Source organism: Natrix helvetica (assembly GCF_964273705.1).
Source record: "Natrix helvetica genome assembly, chromosome: 6".
NCBI lineage: Eukaryota > Metazoa > Chordata > Lepidosauria > Squamata > Natricidae > Natrix > Natrix helvetica.
This window is the reverse complement of record NC_138553.1, coordinates 16,512,791-16,533,853: the sequence shown is the minus strand read 5'-3', so window position 1 is coordinate 16,533,853 and position 21,063 is coordinate 16,512,791. Positions and strand designations below refer to the sequence as shown.

General features: G+C 42.9%; 1 protein-coding gene across 1 annotated transcript in view; it reads left to right on the top strand.

The window, feature by feature from the left end:
* The first annotated feature begins 2,014 nt into the window (after positions 1-2,014).
* The window catches only part of DDX11 (DEAD/H-box helicase 11), a 48,145-nt gene continuing 29,096 nt past the window's right edge, over positions 2,015-21,063 (top strand). The window contains exons 1-11 of the mRNA XM_081958293.1: positions 2,015-2,168; positions 3,292-3,442; positions 3,874-4,110; positions 4,972-5,058; positions 5,912-6,069; positions 8,439-8,499; positions 9,494-9,601; positions 10,854-10,938; positions 15,100-15,305; positions 17,044-17,196; positions 20,440-20,486. Of these exons, the coding sequence (XP_081814419.1) occupies positions 3,299-3,442; positions 3,874-4,110; positions 4,972-5,058; positions 5,912-6,069; positions 8,439-8,499; positions 9,494-9,601; positions 10,854-10,938; positions 15,100-15,305; positions 17,044-17,196; positions 20,440-20,486 (1,286 nt within the window). The 5' untranslated portion in view covers positions 2,015-2,168; positions 3,292-3,298. The remainder of the gene's footprint in view (positions 2,169-3,291; positions 3,443-3,873; positions 4,111-4,971; positions 5,059-5,911; positions 6,070-8,438; positions 8,500-9,493; positions 9,602-10,853; positions 10,939-15,099; positions 15,306-17,043; positions 17,197-20,439; positions 20,487-21,063) is intronic.

Sequence of the window (21,063 nt, the reverse complement as noted above, 5' to 3'; positions counted from 1 at the left end):
AGTCACTTATGGAAGAACCATGGAAGATGGTAATGTATGAATTTAATCTGTTTCAAATAGGAAATGATGACTGCTGTGGTGTTCCTCCACATTAACGGAGCCTTTATTGGATCACACAATTACAATTTTAGTGCAACCTCATTGTTAAAACCCACAAGGACAATCTTTAATTGGTGGCTGAGAGCCATTCATTTTCAAACGGCTCAATTATGATACGTTATTATAACAAGGCATGAAAAATAAAAAATATAAAAGAAGGAAATAAGCATGTTTCATTGCCAAAAGGGAGGGGAAAAATGAGCTAAGCGGTAGGTATTTATTGCCTATAGAATGTTTGTCAATTCCTAATATGAACATTTATAGGGACACGGTGGCTCAGTGACTAAGACGCTAAGAGCACGGCAAGATGCAAAAGACAGCCTGGTCAACCACTGCGCCCAGCCCATCTCCAACTGTCTCGACTTGGAGCCAATCCTTCAGTTCCTGAGTCTGAACGCCTGTCCAGCCCAACTGATCTACTATTCAAGGAACCATCAACAAAGGCAGAGGTCATTCCATCGCCCAAGTTATTCATCGATGTTGTACAAAGACTGGGCGGCTCCTGTATCTGGGCCCAGCCCATCAACAACCGACAGGAGATTCTACAACGTGGACCAGGACCTATCTCGTGTCCTGCTATTGGAGCAAGATGGAATCTGGGAAGAGAGAGTGAGGCTGATTCTGTGTACCTCTCCCTCACTTTCATCCAATTCACACGCAAGTCTTGATATCCCCCTATTCCCGTGATCAAGACAAGATTTCAGAAGGAGTGAGCAATTCAGTCTGAGAAGCCTTGGGGCACTGATGCCCCGGTCGACTGGGCACCACTGGAGCCAAGAGACATGTTGAGTGAGGCTAAGGGAGCAGCTGTTCCACTGTTTTTTCTTTCTGGACCGCCACCTATGGCCATCGTGCCAGTTGGTACCCTCATCTTTTCAAAGGTTGGAAGGTTACTTGGAGGTCTTCTAGCCTGTTGCAATGCCCTGTAGAAGAATCCTCATATCCTCTCAAAAGAGTGTTCAAACTTTGCTTGTAAAACTCCACTGCTGCTGCATCCATGACTCTTCAGAAACAAGCTGAATAGTTATTATCCCAGTCAAGAAATATCTTCTTTATTTCAAATTTGGATTTCTCCATGTAAGTTTTTCACCCACCGGTTGTTGCCCGGGGTGTGGCCGCTGCGCATGCTATAGCTACTAGGAGCCACAGGTGAGGGCTGAGTGACAGGTGGGGACCAAAGGTGGACAAGCTGCCCTAAAAGAACACGACGTGGCCCTACACCAGAGGTGCTACCCTCTCTCTAAACACCCCATACACCCTGTTCTTCTTGTACACCTCAACAGGTGATGCTTCTGAGGCCATCCTGGGTAAGAGATCAGCAGGAGGAAAAGCCTTGGCAGGGAAGATGGTTATTAAATAAGCTGGAGCCATCCAAGGGGAAGGAAGCGGAATATACATGATAAATATGGTTCCTTCTGAACAGTGTAGAAAAAAATATAATTCTTTAACATTGAACCCATAATCAATGTGGATGTTTCAGGCTCCCAACAAGGACGCTCTAGGCCAGGAGTCTCCAAACTTGATCGCTTTAAGACTTGTGGACTTCAACTCCCAGAATTCCCCAGCTAGTCTTAAAGCGGCCAAGTATGGAGACCCCTGCTCTAAGGCAAATCTGTCTAAAAATAGGCCTGCACACCGTGAAGATTAACCCTCGAGTAAATTTATCTTCCACGCAAAGCCTATTCAAAGTAAATGGAACCGAAACGCTGGCTCCAGTTTGGCAGGAGCGCGAGCAGCCGACCCCTTCACCACCCGCCTCACAAAAGCGAGCCGGAAGCGGGCGTAAGGCGCGCTCGCTCTGGAGACGGCATCCTTTCTTACTGTTGTCCTCTGATTGGTTAGCTGTCCAGCGGCGGCAGGTTGGCTAGCCAATAGGCTTCGGGCGCGCGAGTTTAGCGGGAAGTTCTAAAAAAAACGGGCGGGGGTTGTTTTGGCGCAGAGAGCTCCGCCCCGCTTTTTTTTGCCGGTCGCGAGGGAGAAGCCAGTGACGTCATCTCGAGGAGAGCGAAAGTGGGTCGGAAATTCAATTCGAAGTCACTTCGCTTTTCCAGGGGCAGCAGCGACATAAGGTAGGTGGCGCTAAGGGGGGATCCTGGGAAGTGGGAAACGTTATATGAATCAGTGGGTGGGCATGTTGGAAGTCAAACTCCGTTTATCCCGCAAATTTCACCCGGAAATTGCAAATGAAGTAGCAAACTTTATTCAGTTTGGCTTTTCCCAAGCTACAGGGACTACCTCTCCCAAAATCCCCAGCCAATTTGAACCATCGTCGTCATCCTCAACCATTCAGTCGCGTCCAACTCTCGGACACGAGACTCTCTTAAATGTGTGATAATTGACATTTATTGTGAGTTAGGCAGTGTATAAATGTAATAACAAGTTAAAGTGAATTAAAATTATATATAAATTTAGATAGATATAGATGATATAGATATAGATAACCTATGCTGTTTATTGGGAGTCAGGCAGTGTATAAATGCAATACTAGGTTAAAGTGAATTAAAATTATATATAACTTCGGATAGATAGATTTAGATTTAGATACTATGGATCTAGATAACTTATGCTGTTTATTGGGAGTCAGGCAGTATATAAATGCAATACTAGGTTAAAGTGAATTAAAATTATATATAACTTCGGATAGATAGATTTAGATTTAGATAATATGGATCTAAATAACTTATGCTGTTTATTGGGAGTCAGGCAGTGTATAAATGCAATACTAGGTTAAAGTGAATTAAAATTCTATCATCTGTCTATCTATCTATCTATCTATCTATCTATCTATCTATCTATCTATCTATCTATCTATCTATCTATCTATCTATCTATCTATACATGCATACATCTCCTAGGCTGTCAACTGGCCTAAAGTATAGTTTATAATTGTTCATTAGTTGATGAAAACATGGAAAAACTTGCTTAAACAATAAGACTAATATATAAAGAGAAGGAAAAATGAATAATCAAGATGCAAAACAATAAAAAAAGCTCTGAATTTAGCAGATTTATGTATGTCCCACCAAAGAGGTTCTATAATGATTTGGAAGACGACACCCAAAATTATCAGATTTATTGAGAATTGCAGAGAGTCAGTTTGGTTCTCCGTGTGTGTTTGTCTAATGTTTTCTTTGGAAATTATGCTAAGTTAATGTGTTTTAGGATTTTTTTACATCCCCCCCATCCCCCAAGGCTGGAGATGACAGAAGAAAATGCAGAAAAGGCTGGAGTGAACTTTCCCTTTCCTTATACACCATATCCCATTCAAGAGCAATTTATGGCAAAACTTTATCAGGTCTTGGAGATGGGAAAGATTGGCATATTTGAGAGCCCAACTGGCACAGTAAGTATCTTTTTTATTTTAACACGCACCTGGCCTCTCTGTTATCAAGATAGAGATGTGAACAGGAATGTCCCTAGAGAATGTTGAAAATAGTCCATATGGCATCCATGAAAGTGTAATTGAAGCGCCACCTGTTTTTCATGGGCATTGTACCCATATAGTCTTCATTGACCATACTCTGGGGATACACCTGAGTGTAAGCATTAGGAGCAATAGGACACAAGCATTTTGCTGGACAAGCAAGGGATGGATGGATAGCCACTTGCTATCTAATAGGTGGCTATTGTGACTCTTACCGCCAGCCTAGAAAATATTTCCTCAAAAATAACACAACTAAAATTGTTAAAATCTTGTAGAATTTTATTTGGAAATGTTAACATCCTGTTTATGGTATGGTATAAAGATATACCTGCACAACTTCTTCCTCTTAGGGTAAATCATTAAGTTTGATTTGTGGTGCTCTCTCGTGGCTCCGGGATTTTGAAGAGAAAAAGAAACTGGAGGAGGCCCAGCTATTAGCAAGTAAAATTGGTGGAAAAGATGCAGAAGAGGAACTCAAGAAAAGCAATACAAACCTTTTAGCCAGCCAGCCAGCAAACAATGAACCAGATTGGATAATGCAATTTGTGCAGGAGAAAAAAGAGCAGGAAATGATACATAGACTGAAGGTAAAAATAGGTTGCTTATAGGTCCGTCTTTATTCAATCCTGATGATGTATTCACAAATATAAATAGAAAACTATGTACTGTTGACACTTGCCCCATTGTAACTCTTGCTCTTCTTTTAGTTGCAACCATCAAATACCACTCTTCTACCTTTTGCATGTGCTGTATTTTTAATAAAAAGAGCAAGGTCAAAGGGGGAATCGCAAGATATGATGCTCTAAGAAGAAAATGCCATCTAAGAAAATAAAATTGATGCTTGATACTTTAGAACAGGGCTATCAAACTTGGGGCCTGCAGGTGGATGCATCACACAGTGGCCACATCCATGCCTGATTTAGCGAAGGGGAAAAAAGTTGCAATGTGTCACGTGATGCTGCCAATTTGACACTCCTGCTTTAGAAACTTACAAATGAACATATTTGGTGGCACTCCAGTGTTTCATTAAAAAAACCTATAATGTATTCCTCCCATCCTCAGATAGATGAACACAGTACAATGGTGGTATGTGGACCCTTAAAAACAGCAAAAGAGTTGCAGTTATCATTTAAAAAATGTTTAGTGGGTGATTTAATGCTTTTAAATTAGACAAAATCTGGTATTCCTTTGTTTATCTAAAGACTTGCTTACTAACATCTCATTTTACTCTGAGAACATTTTAAAATGAGAAATGTAAGATAACCTCTGCTTAAAACACATCCGGGCCTTTGCCCATCAAATATTTGACAACGTATGAATTGTTCAGAATTTCTGTAAAGAACCATTAAATGTTAAAGGTTGTGAAGTAATTTTACAGCAATATTTCTGACAACCAATTTCAGGTTCCAGGTGTTTGAACTTTCCATGCAATTCTCTGATTTCTTTAGGAAGAACAGATCAAGAGGAAGAAACAAGAAGCATACCTTGAGCAAATTCGACACAATGTGAAATTGAAATATGTGTCTAAAAGGAAGGTGAGCATTTCCAGAGCTGTGAATAAAAATTAAAATATTTTCCCCACAAAAATAACAGTGGAGATTAATGGATTGTAACAGGAAAAAAGTTGATCCAAAGTTATCTTATAGTGCCTCAAAGAAAACTACACGAACAATGTATGAGTTGAGGATAATAGATAAATGAGGAATTTATGAACTTAAATCTATAAGATAAGAATTGCTCTTTTGGAACTGGCTTCTGTGTTGATTTTTATGTCAGGCCTGGGAGCCATCTTTTACATTGGGCCTTCAGGCCTGCCACATTTTCTACTGTGGGAAAATGGGAGGGGGGATTAAGTGGAGTATGGGAGATATATAGTCATAATAACATTCCTCTCTCAGAGAGTCAAGGACATCTTGCCCGGTACCTGGAGTGGTGTGACTGGGAGACATCTCCAGTTTTGGACGGTGCCTGATTGGACCATGTGATGGACATGTGGGTGCTGGGGCAGGGACTTAAACTTTCACTTAGGTGGGGAAAACCTGAAAGCTTTCATATTCGGGTTTTCCCAGATGTGCCAATATGACATCTGTAATAAAATGGAGCTTTGAGGAATCTAAAGCCTCAGAGTCTTCTTTCATTGGGGGTGTTACTTGGAACCCTGACATTTTATTTGCAGTGACTACCCAATATTGTAGGTATAATATATTAGATGAGTATTGAAAAATAAATTGTATTTATTATCCCTCCATCTAGCTAGCCATCCATTTCCCTCTGTTCTCCTGCATCAGCTAATTCCTCATTGAGAAAGGCAGGGGCTCAGAAGACCTCCTAGGCGTGTACAGATTACCTGGCTTGGATTGACAGATATTTTCCTTGTGCTTATTTTAGAGGATGGATGAGGAGGAGGCAGAGCACCTGATTCAGCTCAGCAAGGACTGTTTATCTACCCCTGCTGAGCCTGGTTCTTTGGAGCTTTCAGATGCGAGTGAGGAAGATCTGATCCTTACAGAATACCAGAGTGACGAGGAGCCGAAAATAGGAAATAGGTAGGAATGCTGGTATGACTACAAGAGCTTGAAGTGAGGAATTCAATTCTCTAGGGAAATATGTATCTCTGTTGTGGCCTGCCAGCAGCTAGTGGAGCTGGCAGCAGATTCGAACAGTGAGGAGGTTGGGGAGGAACATGGGCCATTCCTGGAGTCTGGGGAAGGCTCTGATGTGGACACTGCGTTGGAGGTAGAGATGGGGCCAGAGCCGTATGCCAGTTATCAGCTGCTTTCAGAGTCAGACATCTGTGAGGCAGATGGACAGCTGGAGCCTGTTCCCAGTGTGTGCATGTGCAGAGTTGCCAGATGAAGGGAACAGCTAAAGAACAGGGATCAACTTGGGAGTAAGGCCACAGGTGGACGCTGAAATAGAGGAAATAGAAATAGACGCTGAAATAGAGGAAATAAAAGAGGAGCGAAAGGGGAGTGGAGTTTGCAGGAGACAATCAGTTCGCTTAATTGGTTCGTGACTCTCCGAGACTCCTTGCCAGGTTTTGCAGATGTTGGCCTGTCAGCTCTCCAAGCCAGATAAGGTCTGTGATGGTGAATCCTCCCTTCAAAGATTTTTCTGGATGTGAATGAGCAGAATTCACAATAAATAAAAGGGGATTTTGTCTGGACAAGGAGTTTGCTTCATGCTCTTGGGAAGCCTAGGTCAGAACAATCTCTCTTGCTAGTTTTCTAGAAATGTTGGGTTAGCATCCATGAAAGCCTTTGGTTTAGGTAGGAATTGAGCTCAATTCAGACTTGGCAACAGGTATTCCATCATTTTTTTTCCTACCAAGACATGATAAAATCCTCCAGTTATTAAATCCAGAAGCCAACGTTTGGGCGGATGTGTATTACAGTAATGGTGAACATGACATGCATGTCAAAGGTGACATGCCACGATGTTTTGGATGACATGTCAGCATTCACTAACATTGGACAACAAATCTCAAAAGTATGCCCCCCTTCATATGTGATGTCTTTTGAAGTTGCTTAAGATGGCCATGCTCTCACCTAGCCTCTGAAAATTGTGCAAGAACGAGACTTGCTTTCGGATGATTTTTGGAGGCTGCAAAGGCTGCAGAAGAGCATTCTCTAAAGCTGCTTCAAGAACAAAGGCCTCGTGCGACCCAGAGCTTCTGTACTGACCCGTCTCCCAAACACAACAAACCCCCTGTAGTTAAATCAATGATTCCTTTATTAGGAGCGCCAGCATCCCTGGCAAAAAGTCTCCCTCTCTCTCATAGTAGGCTAACAAGTCTGTCTGGCAGGGAGATGAATATGTGTCTGCCACACCTATTCATCTCTGTCCCCTGCCTTTTGTCCCCAGAGCTTGGGTGGGGCTTCACTAACAGTGGTGGCTCTTCTGTCCCAAGGATCGGCCCCTAGATTTCCACTGCTCTCCTCTCCTGCGCATCTGTGTGTCAGGCACTGGACCCAGCTGTTCCTCCTCTTCCTCATCAGCCACCTCCAGACCTGGGGGCTGTTGACTCTTCATCTGAGGGCTGATGGACAGCCCAGGCTCCGCCTCTGTATCTCTCTGACAGCTCCATTCCCCTTCCCCTCGGAGCTTTCAGGTCCTTGATGCTGGCCCGCCTCCCACGCTGCCTCCTCATCTGATTCGGCTATTGGAGGGACTGGTGGCCGATAGGCCACAACAGCTTCCTTGGGTAGGCCATAGGGGCCTGTCCATAGAAAGGGAGCACTGCTTGAAGGTAAACACAGCAGATCCTGGGGAATCAGACACATGATTGGACTGTATTTTGTTTTAATAAAGGAATGTACAATTGGTTCTCTTTTATTCAGAGGGGGTGTGCGTGTGTGAGATGCATCAGCAGAGTCAGATTAGGCATTTTTAAAATTTTTGATACACTGAGTCCAAACGATTTGTCAACACTGGACTAGTAGAAACTGCTGGGCCATTCTGAAATGTGTTGCTTAGAAGATAATCTGAATAGACCGAGCTAGTGTATGCGGTGGCTCAGTGGCTAAGACGCTGAGCTTGTCGATCAGAAAGGTTGGCAGTTTGGCAGTTCGAATCCCTAGTGCCGCGTAACGGAATGAGCTCCCGTTACTTGTCCCAGCTTCTGCCAACCTAGCAGTTCAAAAGCATGTAAAAATGCAAGTAGAAAAAACAGGAACCACCTTTGGTGGGAAGGTAATAGTGTTCCATTCACCTTTAGCGTTTAGTCATGCCTGTCACATGACCATGGAGATGTCTTTGGACAGCGCTGGCTCTTTGGCTTTGAAACGGAGATGAGCACCGCCCCCTAGAGTCAGGAACCACTAGCACATATGTGCGAGGGGAACCTTTACCTTCACCATTACTAGTGTATGGCAAAAATGTTTCTGAGCATAACTTTCCTCTTTTCACTCTTTAGGTTAACTGGAATGGATAGTGATGATGACGACGATGACCTACAGGAAGAGCATGTTGCAAAGGCAAGTTGCAAGAGGTATATGTCTCCTCCTGCAACTGCTTTGCAGAACCATCCATGGGAATTACCAGTAAACTGTTTGGACACCTCCTTTCCCCCTTTCCATAGCCTGCCAATTTCCCTTTATTGGTTTTAATCCTTCCCTGTTTCTTTCGGTTAAAATTAGCACCTTGTTTCATTTTCAAACATATTGTTAAATCAGGGATAGCCAATCTTTTTTTTTTAAAAGCCCTGAAGCAGCCTAATATCACGCTGCCAATATTTGCTGGCAGAATATGGAATTAAGTGATTCAATATTTGTAATTGTCTTTTCCCACCATTTAAATGGTATATCGGTTGTCAAAACAGGTATTGTCTGGAACAAAAATATCGTTCTAGGCAAGATGTTTATTTTTATCACAAAAATACTCCCAGCAATGACAATTTAGTTTTCCCCATCCTAACATGTCTTTTTAAACCTCATTCCATGTCTTAGCTTAATTATTTTGAAATAACATGCAGTTCATATTTGTCATAATGATATCCAGATAATAATTTACTTCTCAAAACCCCTTTTCTTCATTAATTCACTTTCATCTATTTTAATACTTTTGTTAACATCTTCATCTTTTTGTTTGTTGAACTTAAAACCTGCTAATGAACCAAATTCTTTTAGTTTTCTAATCCCTTTAAAGGATCTTCCAAAAGCAAACACCAAGTTATCTGCAAGAGCCTTTAATTTGTAAGTTTATTTTAAAATCTTTACTCCAACAATCCTCCCATCTTGTCTTGTAATCTCTAGTCAGTATTTCAAGGATCAAAATAAGAGGAGACACTGGACAAGAAACCACAGATTCTGTGCTGCTGTAACAACCAAGCTCCCTCAATAGCCATCCAGTCACCCAGCATTCTGACAGGGAATTCTGGGAGTTGAAGTCCACCTATGTTAAAGTTGTCAAGGTTGAGAAACATTGCTCTTCATGAATAGGATTCTGATATCTTCTCCATCTCTTTTGCAGATTTATTACTGTAGCCGGACACATTCCCAGCTGGCTCAATTTATCCACGAAGTTCAGAAGAGCCCTTTTAGTAAGGAGACTCGTCTGGTGTCTTTGGGCTCTAGGCAGGTAGGTATATTTCTCAAAGGAATAGAAGGGAATGGAATGGAAGACTTTATTTGGCCAAGAGTGATCAGACCCGTGATGGCAAACCTATGACACGCGTGCCACAGGTGGCATACAGAGCTCTCTGCAGGCACGCGTGTCTCCCGCTAGCTAGCTGGTTTTCGGGTCTCTGCCGCGCATGTGGAGGGGGGCGCATGCGAGAGACACGCCCGCATGTGCGGGGGTTGTGTGCATGCGCTGGGGGTTGCGCACGCATGGGCGGTGGGAGCGGGAGGGTGGTGCTCCCCCCACAGCCCGTTTTTGGTTCCAGGAGGCCGCAGGGAAGTCTAGCAGGCCCAAAAGAGGGTTTGGGGGGGGGTGGCGCGTGACCTAAGCGGACCGCTTTTGGTCCCAGGAGGCTGCTAGGAGGCCTACTAGGCCCAAAACGGGGTGCGGGGGGGGGGTGCTGACACGCAGGCGCACGCAAACGTTTGGCAAGCGATGACAAAAAGGTTAGCCATTACTAGATTAGACGCACAAAGAATTTGTCTCTGATACAGAAGCTGTCGATGTACACGCAAAGCAACAGAAGAATAACTATGATAACAACAACACCAATAATAAAAGGGGGAGTAAAGAATTCTGACAACCATGACCTAGGAACTGCCACCAAAATGAAGAAGCTTGTGTTTAGTTCCCCTGTGTCGCCTCACATCATTTTTATTCCCACACCGTACACTTTCCCTCTCTTTATCAGTCTGTAGCATGAGGAGGGAATGCATAAAAGGCAGAGGATTAATGCTTGACTAAGTGATGAAAGGGGAGATGAAAAGAACTCAGTGCGGCTTTGCTTTGATAGTTCTAAAATGCCAACGAAAAGAATAATTTTAAAAGTAATTTCAGGAACCTGAATTCAGTGTAAGCATTCCGTAGCCAAACAATGCATCTTACTAGCAGCCTTGGAGACAATGCATTATTTTCATTGTGAATTCGTATCTTTGTGAATCTTTACAGCTTGTTTGGTTGCTGAAAGAAATTTGCATTGTTTTCTCCTTACCTAACTGGGATGCTGAAGGGAACACAATGGACTTTTTTTCTATCACCTCCCTCCCTCCCTCCGTCTCTCTCTCTCCCCCTCCCTCCCTCTCCTAGGGAATTCTGGGAGTTGAAGTCCACACGTCTTAAAAGTTTCCAAGTTTCGACACCCCTGCCTTAAACCAAAAAACTTTAATAACTGGTTTAATAATTGACCTCTGCACCTGTCAATTTATTTTAGAACTTATGTGTGAACGAGGAAGTGCGCTGCCTGGGACCTGTCCAGCTCATCAATGATCGTTGTCTGGAGATGCAGAAGAATAAACGTATGTCGAGGAGTCCTGATGGAGCCACGTAATTACTTTGCTGAAGCCAACTCAATGGAGGCTGTGTGTGTTAAAGTGACGGTGGCGACAATCCGCAACCAGAGGGAACTAAAACATACTTTATAGAGACAGTCCTTGACTTATGACTGTAATGGAGCCTGCCAATTGCATTCATAAGTTGTGATGGTCGTAAAATGGGTCATCATATATGACCGACCAATTTTACGATCTTTTTTTCTGCAGCAGCGGTTAAGCAATCGGTCAAAACTTTGGAACCAGGTCATAAGCATCTTGGGTAGGGTCCGTCGTAACTTTGTTGACTACCTGTACAGGAAGTCCTCGACTTACAACAGTTCCTTTAGTGACCACTCAATGTTACAACGGCACTGGAAAAAGTGACTTAGGACCGTTTTTCACACTTCTAACCTTTGTAGCATCCCCATGATCCTGTGATCAAAATTCAGATGCTTGGCAACTGATTCATATTTATGACCGTTGCTGTATCCCAAGGTCACGTGATCCCTTTTTTCAGCCTTTTTAAAAAAGTTTTTTATTTTTCCTTTCAAATGCATTCTTAAATATCCATTCTTATAATTGTTATTTAACATTAGTCAATTCATAACATTTTTCCACCTGTATATTTACATTTTCATACTTTCTTATTTCCCCTCCCCCTGTTTAATAATGTGTCGTCTGAGTTATTTGTTTTCTGCTTTGTTCCTTTCTCTTTCTATTTGTATCTTTTTTCAAGCCAATCATAAAATTGCCCCCATGTCCTGTAGTACACTGATTCCTCTTTGTCCTTTATTCTCAATGTCAACCTATTCATTTCTGCACAATCTAATATCTTCTTTATTATCTCCCCTTCCGATGCGTTTTTGTCTGCTTTCCGGGTTTGTGCAAATACAATTCTAGCTGCTGTTATTATTTGTACAACCTTTTTTCAGCATTCTGAAAGCAAAGTCAATGGGGAAGCCAGATTCACTTAACAACCGGGTTACTAGCTTATCAACTGCAGTGGTTCGCTTAACAACTGCAGCAAGAAAGTTGCAAAATGGGGCAAAATTCACCTAACAAATGTCTCATTTAGCAAGAGAAATTTGGGGCTCAATTGTGGTCATGTCAAGGATTACTTGTAGTCTGGATTGCTCCTATTCAGCATTCCAACCACAAAGAGACTCGGTGGCACAGTAGCTAGAGCGCAGTACTGCAGGCTACTTTTGCTGCCTGCCGGCTGCCTGCAATTTAGCAGTTCAAATCTCTCCAGGCTCAAGGTTGACTCAGCCTTCCATCCTTTCGAGATGGGTCAAATGAGGACCCAGATTGTTGGGGGCAAGAGGCTGACTTTGTAAACCACTTAGAGGGGGCTGTAAAGCACTGTGAAGCGGTATATACCGTATTTTTCTGTGTATAAGACGCACCAAGATTTTGAAGAGGCAAATTAAAAAAAAAAGTTTTTGCACTCTGCAAACCTCTCAAAAGCGGCCTGTTTTTTACGAAAATGGGCCCATTTTTTTTGTCAAAAAAAGGGCATGAATAGCCTTTAGGAGACTTGTAGAGCGCTCCTGGGGGCTGGGGGGCAGAAACGAGCAAAAAACAGCCCGTTTTTTAGTCATTTCTGCCCTCCCCGGCCCCCAGGAGCACTCTGGAAGTCTAAAGGCTGTGCATGACCATTTTGGTGAAGGGGGCGAGGTTTCGGGGGGCCAAAAATGCTGTATTCAGTATATATAAGACGCACCCAGATTTCCATCCTCTTTTTTGAGGGAAAAAGGTCCGTCTTATACTCCAAAAAATACGGTAAGTCTAAGTGCCATTGCTATTTTCCTATTTTGGAGTATTTCCTTCGTTTCTCTTTTCTTGGTTTTCTGATTTTGTTTTCTTCAGCCCTGCAGTAAATATTCCACGCCATCCACTCAGGTGGTGGGACAGATATGGGGTTTATCCCAAGCTTTTTTTCCTGGTAGTTTGCTAATGTTGGGATTCTTCTGTACCTGTGAGTTAGGTTTCCTTTCGTAGAGATGTGCAGACTAGTGCTTGGAATATTATGGGCGTTATTTTGCTTGCATTAGAGTCCAACTGGAACTCCCTGTAAGTAGCAGGAACCAGGAACCAGTCGGTGGATGTTCCGAAGTGTGTAAACGTTTCTCCAAAGTTCCTATTCAGGTTATGAAAGTGGCTGTTTTCAGTGTGTTTAAAAATGCTCCTGAGTGTAAAAGGGTTGCATTGAAAGGGATCTGTTTGGATGCAAAACTCTTCCCAAATCCTTGGAACAGTCAATTTTGGTACGCAATACAGTGATTTCACGCTTGAAATGGAATGTTTTGTGCGCGAACCAATTTGAATGGAAGCCTTTGTACGCCCTGAGGCACCGGTATTTGATCTCCTGCAATGTCCGGAGCACATGAGAATATTTTTTTAAATTAGTTTTTTTTTTAAATTAAAAACCTCAAATCTCATGAGAAACCTTATGCAAGAACACCGTCCTTACGAGTCTTGTCTCACAATTGTAGCTTTTTTTTAGAGGTGGGGTGACCTGATATTACCCTTCATACATAGAGAGTAATAATGATTGCATTATATTTAGCACCACTTCAAAGGCGATCACAGTGACGTGCATTGATTTTGGTTTTTATCCTTACAATCACCTTCAGAAGCTTGGCAACTGACTTCTATTTGTGACAATTGCAGTGTCCTGGGGTTGTTGTGGCCCGCCAGTGGCCAGCAGAGCTGGCAGCAGATTCGGGCAGTGAGGAAGTTGGGAAGGAACATGGGCCAGTCCTGGAGTCTGAGGAAGGCTCTGATGAGGGCTCTGTGTCGGAGGCAGAGAGGGGGCCAGAGCCGAATTTCAGTTACCAGCTGCCTTCAGTCAGACATCAGTGGGGCAGACAAACAGCTGGAGCCGTTTCCCAGTGTGCGCATGCGCAAAGTTGCCAGACGAAGGGAACAGCTAAAGAACAGGGGTCGACTTGGGAGGAAGGCCACAAGTGGACGACGAATGGCCCCTTCCAGAGGAAATAAAAGAGGAGCGAAAGGGGAGTAGAGTTTGCAGGAGACAATTAGTTTGCTTAATTGGTACCTGACTGTCTGAGACTCCTTGCCAAGTTTTGCAGATATCGGCCTGGCAGCTCTCCAAGCCAGATAAGGTCTGTGACTGTAAATCCTCCCTTGAAAGGCTTTGCTGGATGTGAATGAACAAAATTCACAGTAAATTAATAAAATTAACAAACAAAATGGGAAGCCAGGTTCACTTAACAATGGTGTTGCTAGGAGCCGTGATGGTGCAGTGGTTAGAATGCAGTATTGCAGGCTAATTCCGCTCGCTGGCTGCAGTTCGATTCTCACCAGGCCTAAGGTTGACTCAGCCTTCCATCCTTCCGAGGTGGGTAAACTGAGAACCCAGGTTGTTGGGGGCAATATGCTGACTCTGTAAACCGCTTAAAGAGGACTGTAAAGCACTGTGAAGTGGTCTATAAGTCTATTGCTCCTGTCTAACAATTGAACCCATTCATTTAACAACTGTGGCAAGACAGGCCGTAAACAGGGGCGAAATTCACTTAACATCTGTCTCAGTTAGCAACAGAAAATTTGGGCTCAACTGTGGTCGCAAGTCGAAGACTTAACCTCTACTGGGGAAAAGGACAAATAAAAAAGTGTGCATGATATCACAGAAACACTCTGAAGCCTGAGTCAAGCTGATGGGATTTGTGGTGTCAAATTCAAGGCTGGGGGGGGGGGCCTACATCCAGCCCCTTGGAGTGTGTAGATCTGGCCCGGGGGGGGGGAGGCGCCCTGGAAACAGCAAAGGACCGGCCCCGTGGCGCCTCTGTCAGTGAAAATGGAGCTCGGGAGGGCCGCAGGAGGTTTGCAGGAGGCCAGTGCAGTTGGAAATGGAGCTCGGGGACCCGTTTTTATTGGCAGAGTGCTCGGGCCACCACAGGCGCCCTGACATGAGTGATGTCGAGCTGGCCACTCTCCCCCGCCCCTCCGAGGTCAAACACAACTCTGATACGGCCCTCAGTGAAATCATGTTTGATACCCCTGATATAAAGCATATAATATTTCATTTGGGAATAAAGGATGACCCCTGTACACCAGTCACCACGCTGTCTTAACAATGCGCCGCGTGGTACTGAAAATTTTACCCTCTTGCTTTGCCTCCAGAAAAGAATTCAAGAGCAGAGACAGCAGAGGGCAAGAAGAGGTGCGTGAGCAGAACGGCCTGTCCATTTCACTCCTATGAGCCTCTGCAGCTGCTTCGGGATGAAGTGCTAGTAGAAGTGAAAGATATAGAGCAGCTGGTTTCTCTGGGAAAAGAAATGAAGGCCTGCCCTTATTACGGAAGCCGATACGCCATCCCAGCTGCTCAGGTAGACATTTGTGGATCTCCTCTTGAAGCTTTGCTGATGTCTGGAATCAGATGGCCTCCTTTCTTTGTGTGTAGCCTTGTATCCTTTCACTAAATCACTCGGGGATGATTAGGCTGGTGTTTTTTCATGCCTCAAAAGGTTCACCAATCTCTTTGGGCGTGGTCCCCCCCCCCCCCCGCCCAGTTTTCCTATTTTTTTCTCTTCTTTTGTAAATATTCTGTCCTTGGGACTTTTTGCGTATCCTTTGGGATCACCTGGGTTTGCTTTGAAGTCACACACAGTAGGAATTCAAATGGATCCTCCCTTTTTAAAGAGCAAACTTCATATTTGCAAACCCAGCATGGTGTAGTGGTGAAAGTGGTGGATTATAGAGCCGCTCCATGACTGAGATGGGTGGTCTAAAAGTATGATATGATATAAATATAAATATCACCTCAGCTTTTAATTTCACAACGTTGTACTTTCATGGTTTATTTTTTATTGTGTTATTCTTTTACTAATTTTTAAAATCATTTCCCCCATTTTATTGTTAGAAGCTGCCCAGAGTAGCCCCTGGCAAGATGGGCTGCAAATGAATTTAATAGATATAGATGAATGGATGGATGGATGGATGGATGGATGAATTTAGATAGATATAGATGGATGGATAGACAGACAGATAGATGATTGATGGATGGATAGATAGATAGATTATAGATGGATGGATGGATGGATGGATGGATAGATTATAGATGGAGATAAATAGATGGATGGATGGATGAATTTAGATAGATATAGATGGATGGATAGACAGATAGATGATAGATGGATGGATAGATAGATTATAGATGGATGGATGGATGGATAGATTATAGATGGAGATGGATGGATGGATGGATGGATGGATGGATGGATGGATGGATAGATGGATGAATTTAGATAGATATAGATGGATGGATAGACAGACAGGCAGATAGATAATAGATTGATGGATAGATAGATTATAGATAGATGGATGGATGGATGAATTATAGATATAGATGGATAGACAGACAGACAGATAGATAATAGATGGATGGATAGATAGATAGATTATAAATGGATGGATGGATGGATGGATGGATGGATGGATGGATGGATGGATAGATAGATTATAGATGGGGATGGATGGGTGGGTGGGTGGATTTAGATAGATTATAGATGGATTTAGATGGATAGACAGACAAGCAGATAGATGATACATGGATGGATAGATTATTGATTTAGATAGGTAGGTAGGTAGGTAGGTAGGTAGGTATGGAAGCTAGGTGGGTGGGTGGATTTAGTTAGATTATAGATGGATTTAGATGAATGGATAGACAGACAGACAGACAGATGATAGATAGATGGATAAATAGATAGATTATACATGGGTTTAGATAGATGGATAGATAGATAAATAGACAGACAGACAGACAGACAGACAGACAGACAGACAGACAGACAGACAGACAGACAGACAGACAGACAGACAGACAGATAGATAGATAGATAGATAGATAGATAGAAAGAAAGAAAATGATCGTTAGCTAAGAAATAGGGTGATTTTGAACCCGTGATTATTTTCCAGGCTAGCCTTCTTTGTAGACTTGGAACAATATATACCTGTTTGAACTCCTAGAAAAATTGTGAAATATAAAATCTAACAAATAAGATTATGTATGAATGTATGTATGCATATGGACTTCCTACTGAACGAATGCTTCCGTCTGTCCCACAGATGGTGGTGCTGCCATACCAAATGCTTCTGCATGAAGCTACCCGAAGAGCATCTGGGATCCAGCTGAAGGATCAGGTAGTGATAATTGATGAAGCACACAATCTGATCGATACCATTGCTTCCATCTACAGCACTCAGGTGACCGGCTCGCAGGTGAGTCAGGCCTGAGGGCCTCTCTACTCTTACCTGCAGCTTTCTTGTGGTCTCTTTGCCCAGTGCCATTGGTGTCAGGCTTTTGTAAGAGACTGTAAAGAGACAGTCTCCGAGATGGATGTCCCTGAATACTGGTTAACATAAACTTGGCATTCCACAAGCAATTCCATCAAAAGAAACATTGACCTACAACCAGCCTACGAACCCCTCAGGATTCAAATCAACCACACAGCCAACCAACCCACGCAACCCCTTCCCCCAACCAGCACTTCACTGGCCCTCACTTGATGTGACCTCCCCATCACCTCACTTGATGCAACCCACACCTGACCCATTACAAGACCCTCACCTGATGTGACCTCCCCATCACAAGAACTACCGTATTGTGACCTACCCCATCACAAGACCTACCGTATTTTTCGGAGTATAAGACGCACCAAGATTGTGAAGAGGCAAATAAAAAAAAAGTTTTTGTACTCTGCAAACCTTCCAAAAACGGCCCGTTTTTCGCAAAAACGGGCCCGTTTTGTTTCCCCAAAAAAGAGGCATGAATAGCCTTTAGGGGGCTTGCAGAGTGCTCCTGGGGAATGGCCCCCGCAATGAGCAAAAAATGGCCTGTGGTTTGCAAAAATGGGCCCATTTTTTTGTCAAAAAAATTGCACACATAGCCTTTAGGAGGCTTGTAGAGTACTCCTGGGGGCTGGGGGGGGGGGCAAAATTGAGCAAAAAACAGGCCATTTTTCACTCATTTCTGCCTTCCCCAGCCCTCAGGAGCTCTCTGAAAGGCTTCTACACTACAGGCTCTGCACAGCCATTTTGGAGAAGGTGGAGTTTCAGGAGGCAAAAAATGCTGTATTCAGTGTAACCCAGTGTCAGCGTTCCAAATATCATGCAGAATTAAATCCTTGTCCAAGGCAAAGTGATCCTTAAAACTCCAATTTAATAAGACAGACATTTTGGCATTATGCTTTGAAATTTCAACTCTAACGTACATCCTGTGAGTTCACCCAGTTAAAAGTTCATCATCTATCCCCACACCCCATAATTCATCACATGGTCCAATCTTCATCTTCCACTCTGGCATGTACACCCCTCTTCTTCCGGCCAGGTGTGGAGGTGCGGAGACAAAAGACGACCTTGAGCTTCTAAGAAAATCCATAACAATACATTCCACAATCCTACTCCTTTCTATTCCCCCCTCCCAACTACTACACTATTGAAACAGCATAGAAAATTATAAGAAAGTGTGGCAGGCCAAAGATCCTAAAGAGAACATAACTACAGGCCTGACACCCAGATTTTCAGCCTCTTTTTTGAGGGAAAAAGGTGTGTCTTATACTCCGAAAAATACGGTATCTGTTCTGACCTAGGCTTCTGGAGAAAGCATAAATCACAAATCTTAGTCCCCCAAACTCTCTTTTATTTATATGGCTGCAAATTATGGTCATTAACAGTCTGCAAGTTTTCACAAACAGTCTGTGAAGATTCCGACAGATGTCTGCTCAAGTTGCCACAGTCTTTCAGGGGAATGTTGATAAACACCCACCTTATCTCCCTGGGAATGCTGCCAGAGACCTAAATGCCAAATGCAGAGCAAGGCCAAACTTAGCACAGAGTCAAACATAACTTTTCAAAACTTGAACCAACCAGATGAAGTAATTGTTTCCTGCAAAAGCTCATTTCTCGTTCGCTCCTCTTTTACATCTTATGGGAGGGGCCAATCATCTCCAAACCTTACTCCTGAGTCGACCCTGTTTTCTTAATTGTTCTTGCCTTCTGATAGCTCTGCGAATGTGCTCACTGGGAACAGGCTCCCGCTGTTCTTCTGCCTCACTGATGTCAGGCTCAAGAGGCAACAAATAACTACCAGATGGCCTTGGTCCCCTCTCTGCCTCTGATGCAGAGCCCTCGTCCGAGCCTTCCCCAGACTCCAGGATTGGCCCATGTTCCTCCCCAACCTCCTCACTGTCCCAATCTTTTGCCAGTTCTGCTGGTTGTGGGCCACAACACCATCAAAAGACTTTCACTTGATGCAACCTATACCTGACCCATCACAAGACCCTCATCTGATGTGACTTCCCCATCATAAGATCTACGTGAGCACACCAAGCCCTTATAAACAGACGAACACTGACACTGGTATCCCCTTTAAATGCCACTAAACCTCCACCTTTACTGGTTAATATAACACCCAGAGGGAATTATGTTACTACATGTCTTGTTTGTGGGCTTCTCAGAAGCCTTTTGGATTCAGTGATGACATTGCTAAATATGCACAAAAACATGATTAGCAGTGAAATGATAAAATTAAACAATCGGCGATTAGATAATAAAAGAATATACTTAAATGTAAACATGTGTATTAATAGTAGAATCTCACGGATTGGAGGACTGGAAAGAACACGAATAGATGTTCTTTAAATGTTTAAAGAGTTGTGATTGGTACTGGAAGTGTACATTGTGACATTGAATAATGAAAGAACGGATGAAATTTTGACATAAATAGATGCGGAGAGCTAAATAAGGGAAATATGAATAATGAAACAGGTCAAAGATGGGAAATAGAATCTTAGAATAGAGCTGGAAGGGACCTGGGAGATTGTCTAGTCCAGCCCCCTGCTCAAGCAGGAGACTCTATAGCACTTCAGGTAAATGGCTGTCCACTCTCTTCTTCAACATCTCCAGTGATGGAACACCCACGATTTCTGGTGGCAAGTAGTTCCACTGGTTAATTGTCCTCACTGTTAGGAAGTTTCTCTTTACATCTTTGAATATTATAGTGATATGGGGGAAAAAGAGTTAAAATAGAGATAGAAATAAGAAGGGAATAATTGTGTGTGTGTGTGTGTGTGTGTCCCTGTGCAGGGTTCAGATTCAGAGGAGGGACCAGAGGGGTTGGTTATATACATATATATACATACACATACATACATGCATACATACATACATACTTACATTAAGATGTATGAAAGAAGGAAAAGGAGGTTTAGAATCTGAAGGGCGGTAGTAAAAGATATGTGTAAACAATATGAAACAATGAAAATGAAATGTAATAATTATGAGTAATAATATTATGTCTACTTGTCTTGAAATGTATGATACCCAGGTATCACACCTGTCACGCACTGATATGTATAAATAGCATAAAATAAAAAACTTGATGGGGAAAAAGAAGCCTTTTGGGCAAAATGATGCTGGTCAGGATAGGCCTCAATATTGTCTTATGTTTTATATCCATTTTAGCTGTGCTGCGCTCACTCCCAGCTCCTTCAGTACATGGAACGATATAGGTGAGTGTTTGCACTCAAGGTTCCGATTTGTGGAAATGTGAGTCTGTCCGTCCATCCTTCCAAATCCATCTATAATCTATCTATCTATCTATCTATCTATCTATCTATCTATCTATCTATCTATCTATCATCTATCTATCTATCTATCTATCTATCTATCTATCTATCTATCTATCATTTATCTATCAGTCCGTCCATCCATCCATCCATCCATCCATCCAAATATCTATCTATCTTATCTATCTATCTATCTATCTATCTATCTATCTATCTATCTATCTATCTATCTATCTATCTATCTATCTATCTATCTATCTATCTATCTATCTATCTACCTACCTACCTACCTACCTACCTACCTACCTACCTACCTACCTACCTACCTACCTACCTACCTACCTATCAGTCTGTCCATCCATCCATCCATCTATCTAAATCCATCTACAATGGCAAATTGAGGTTTGCTACAAACTACCTGGCAATTTCTAACTTTCCACTCTTAGAGGGAGAGGCGGAGAAGCACACCTAGCAAGTAGTTTTATGGTTGAGATTGGACCTGCACAACATACCGGTAGTC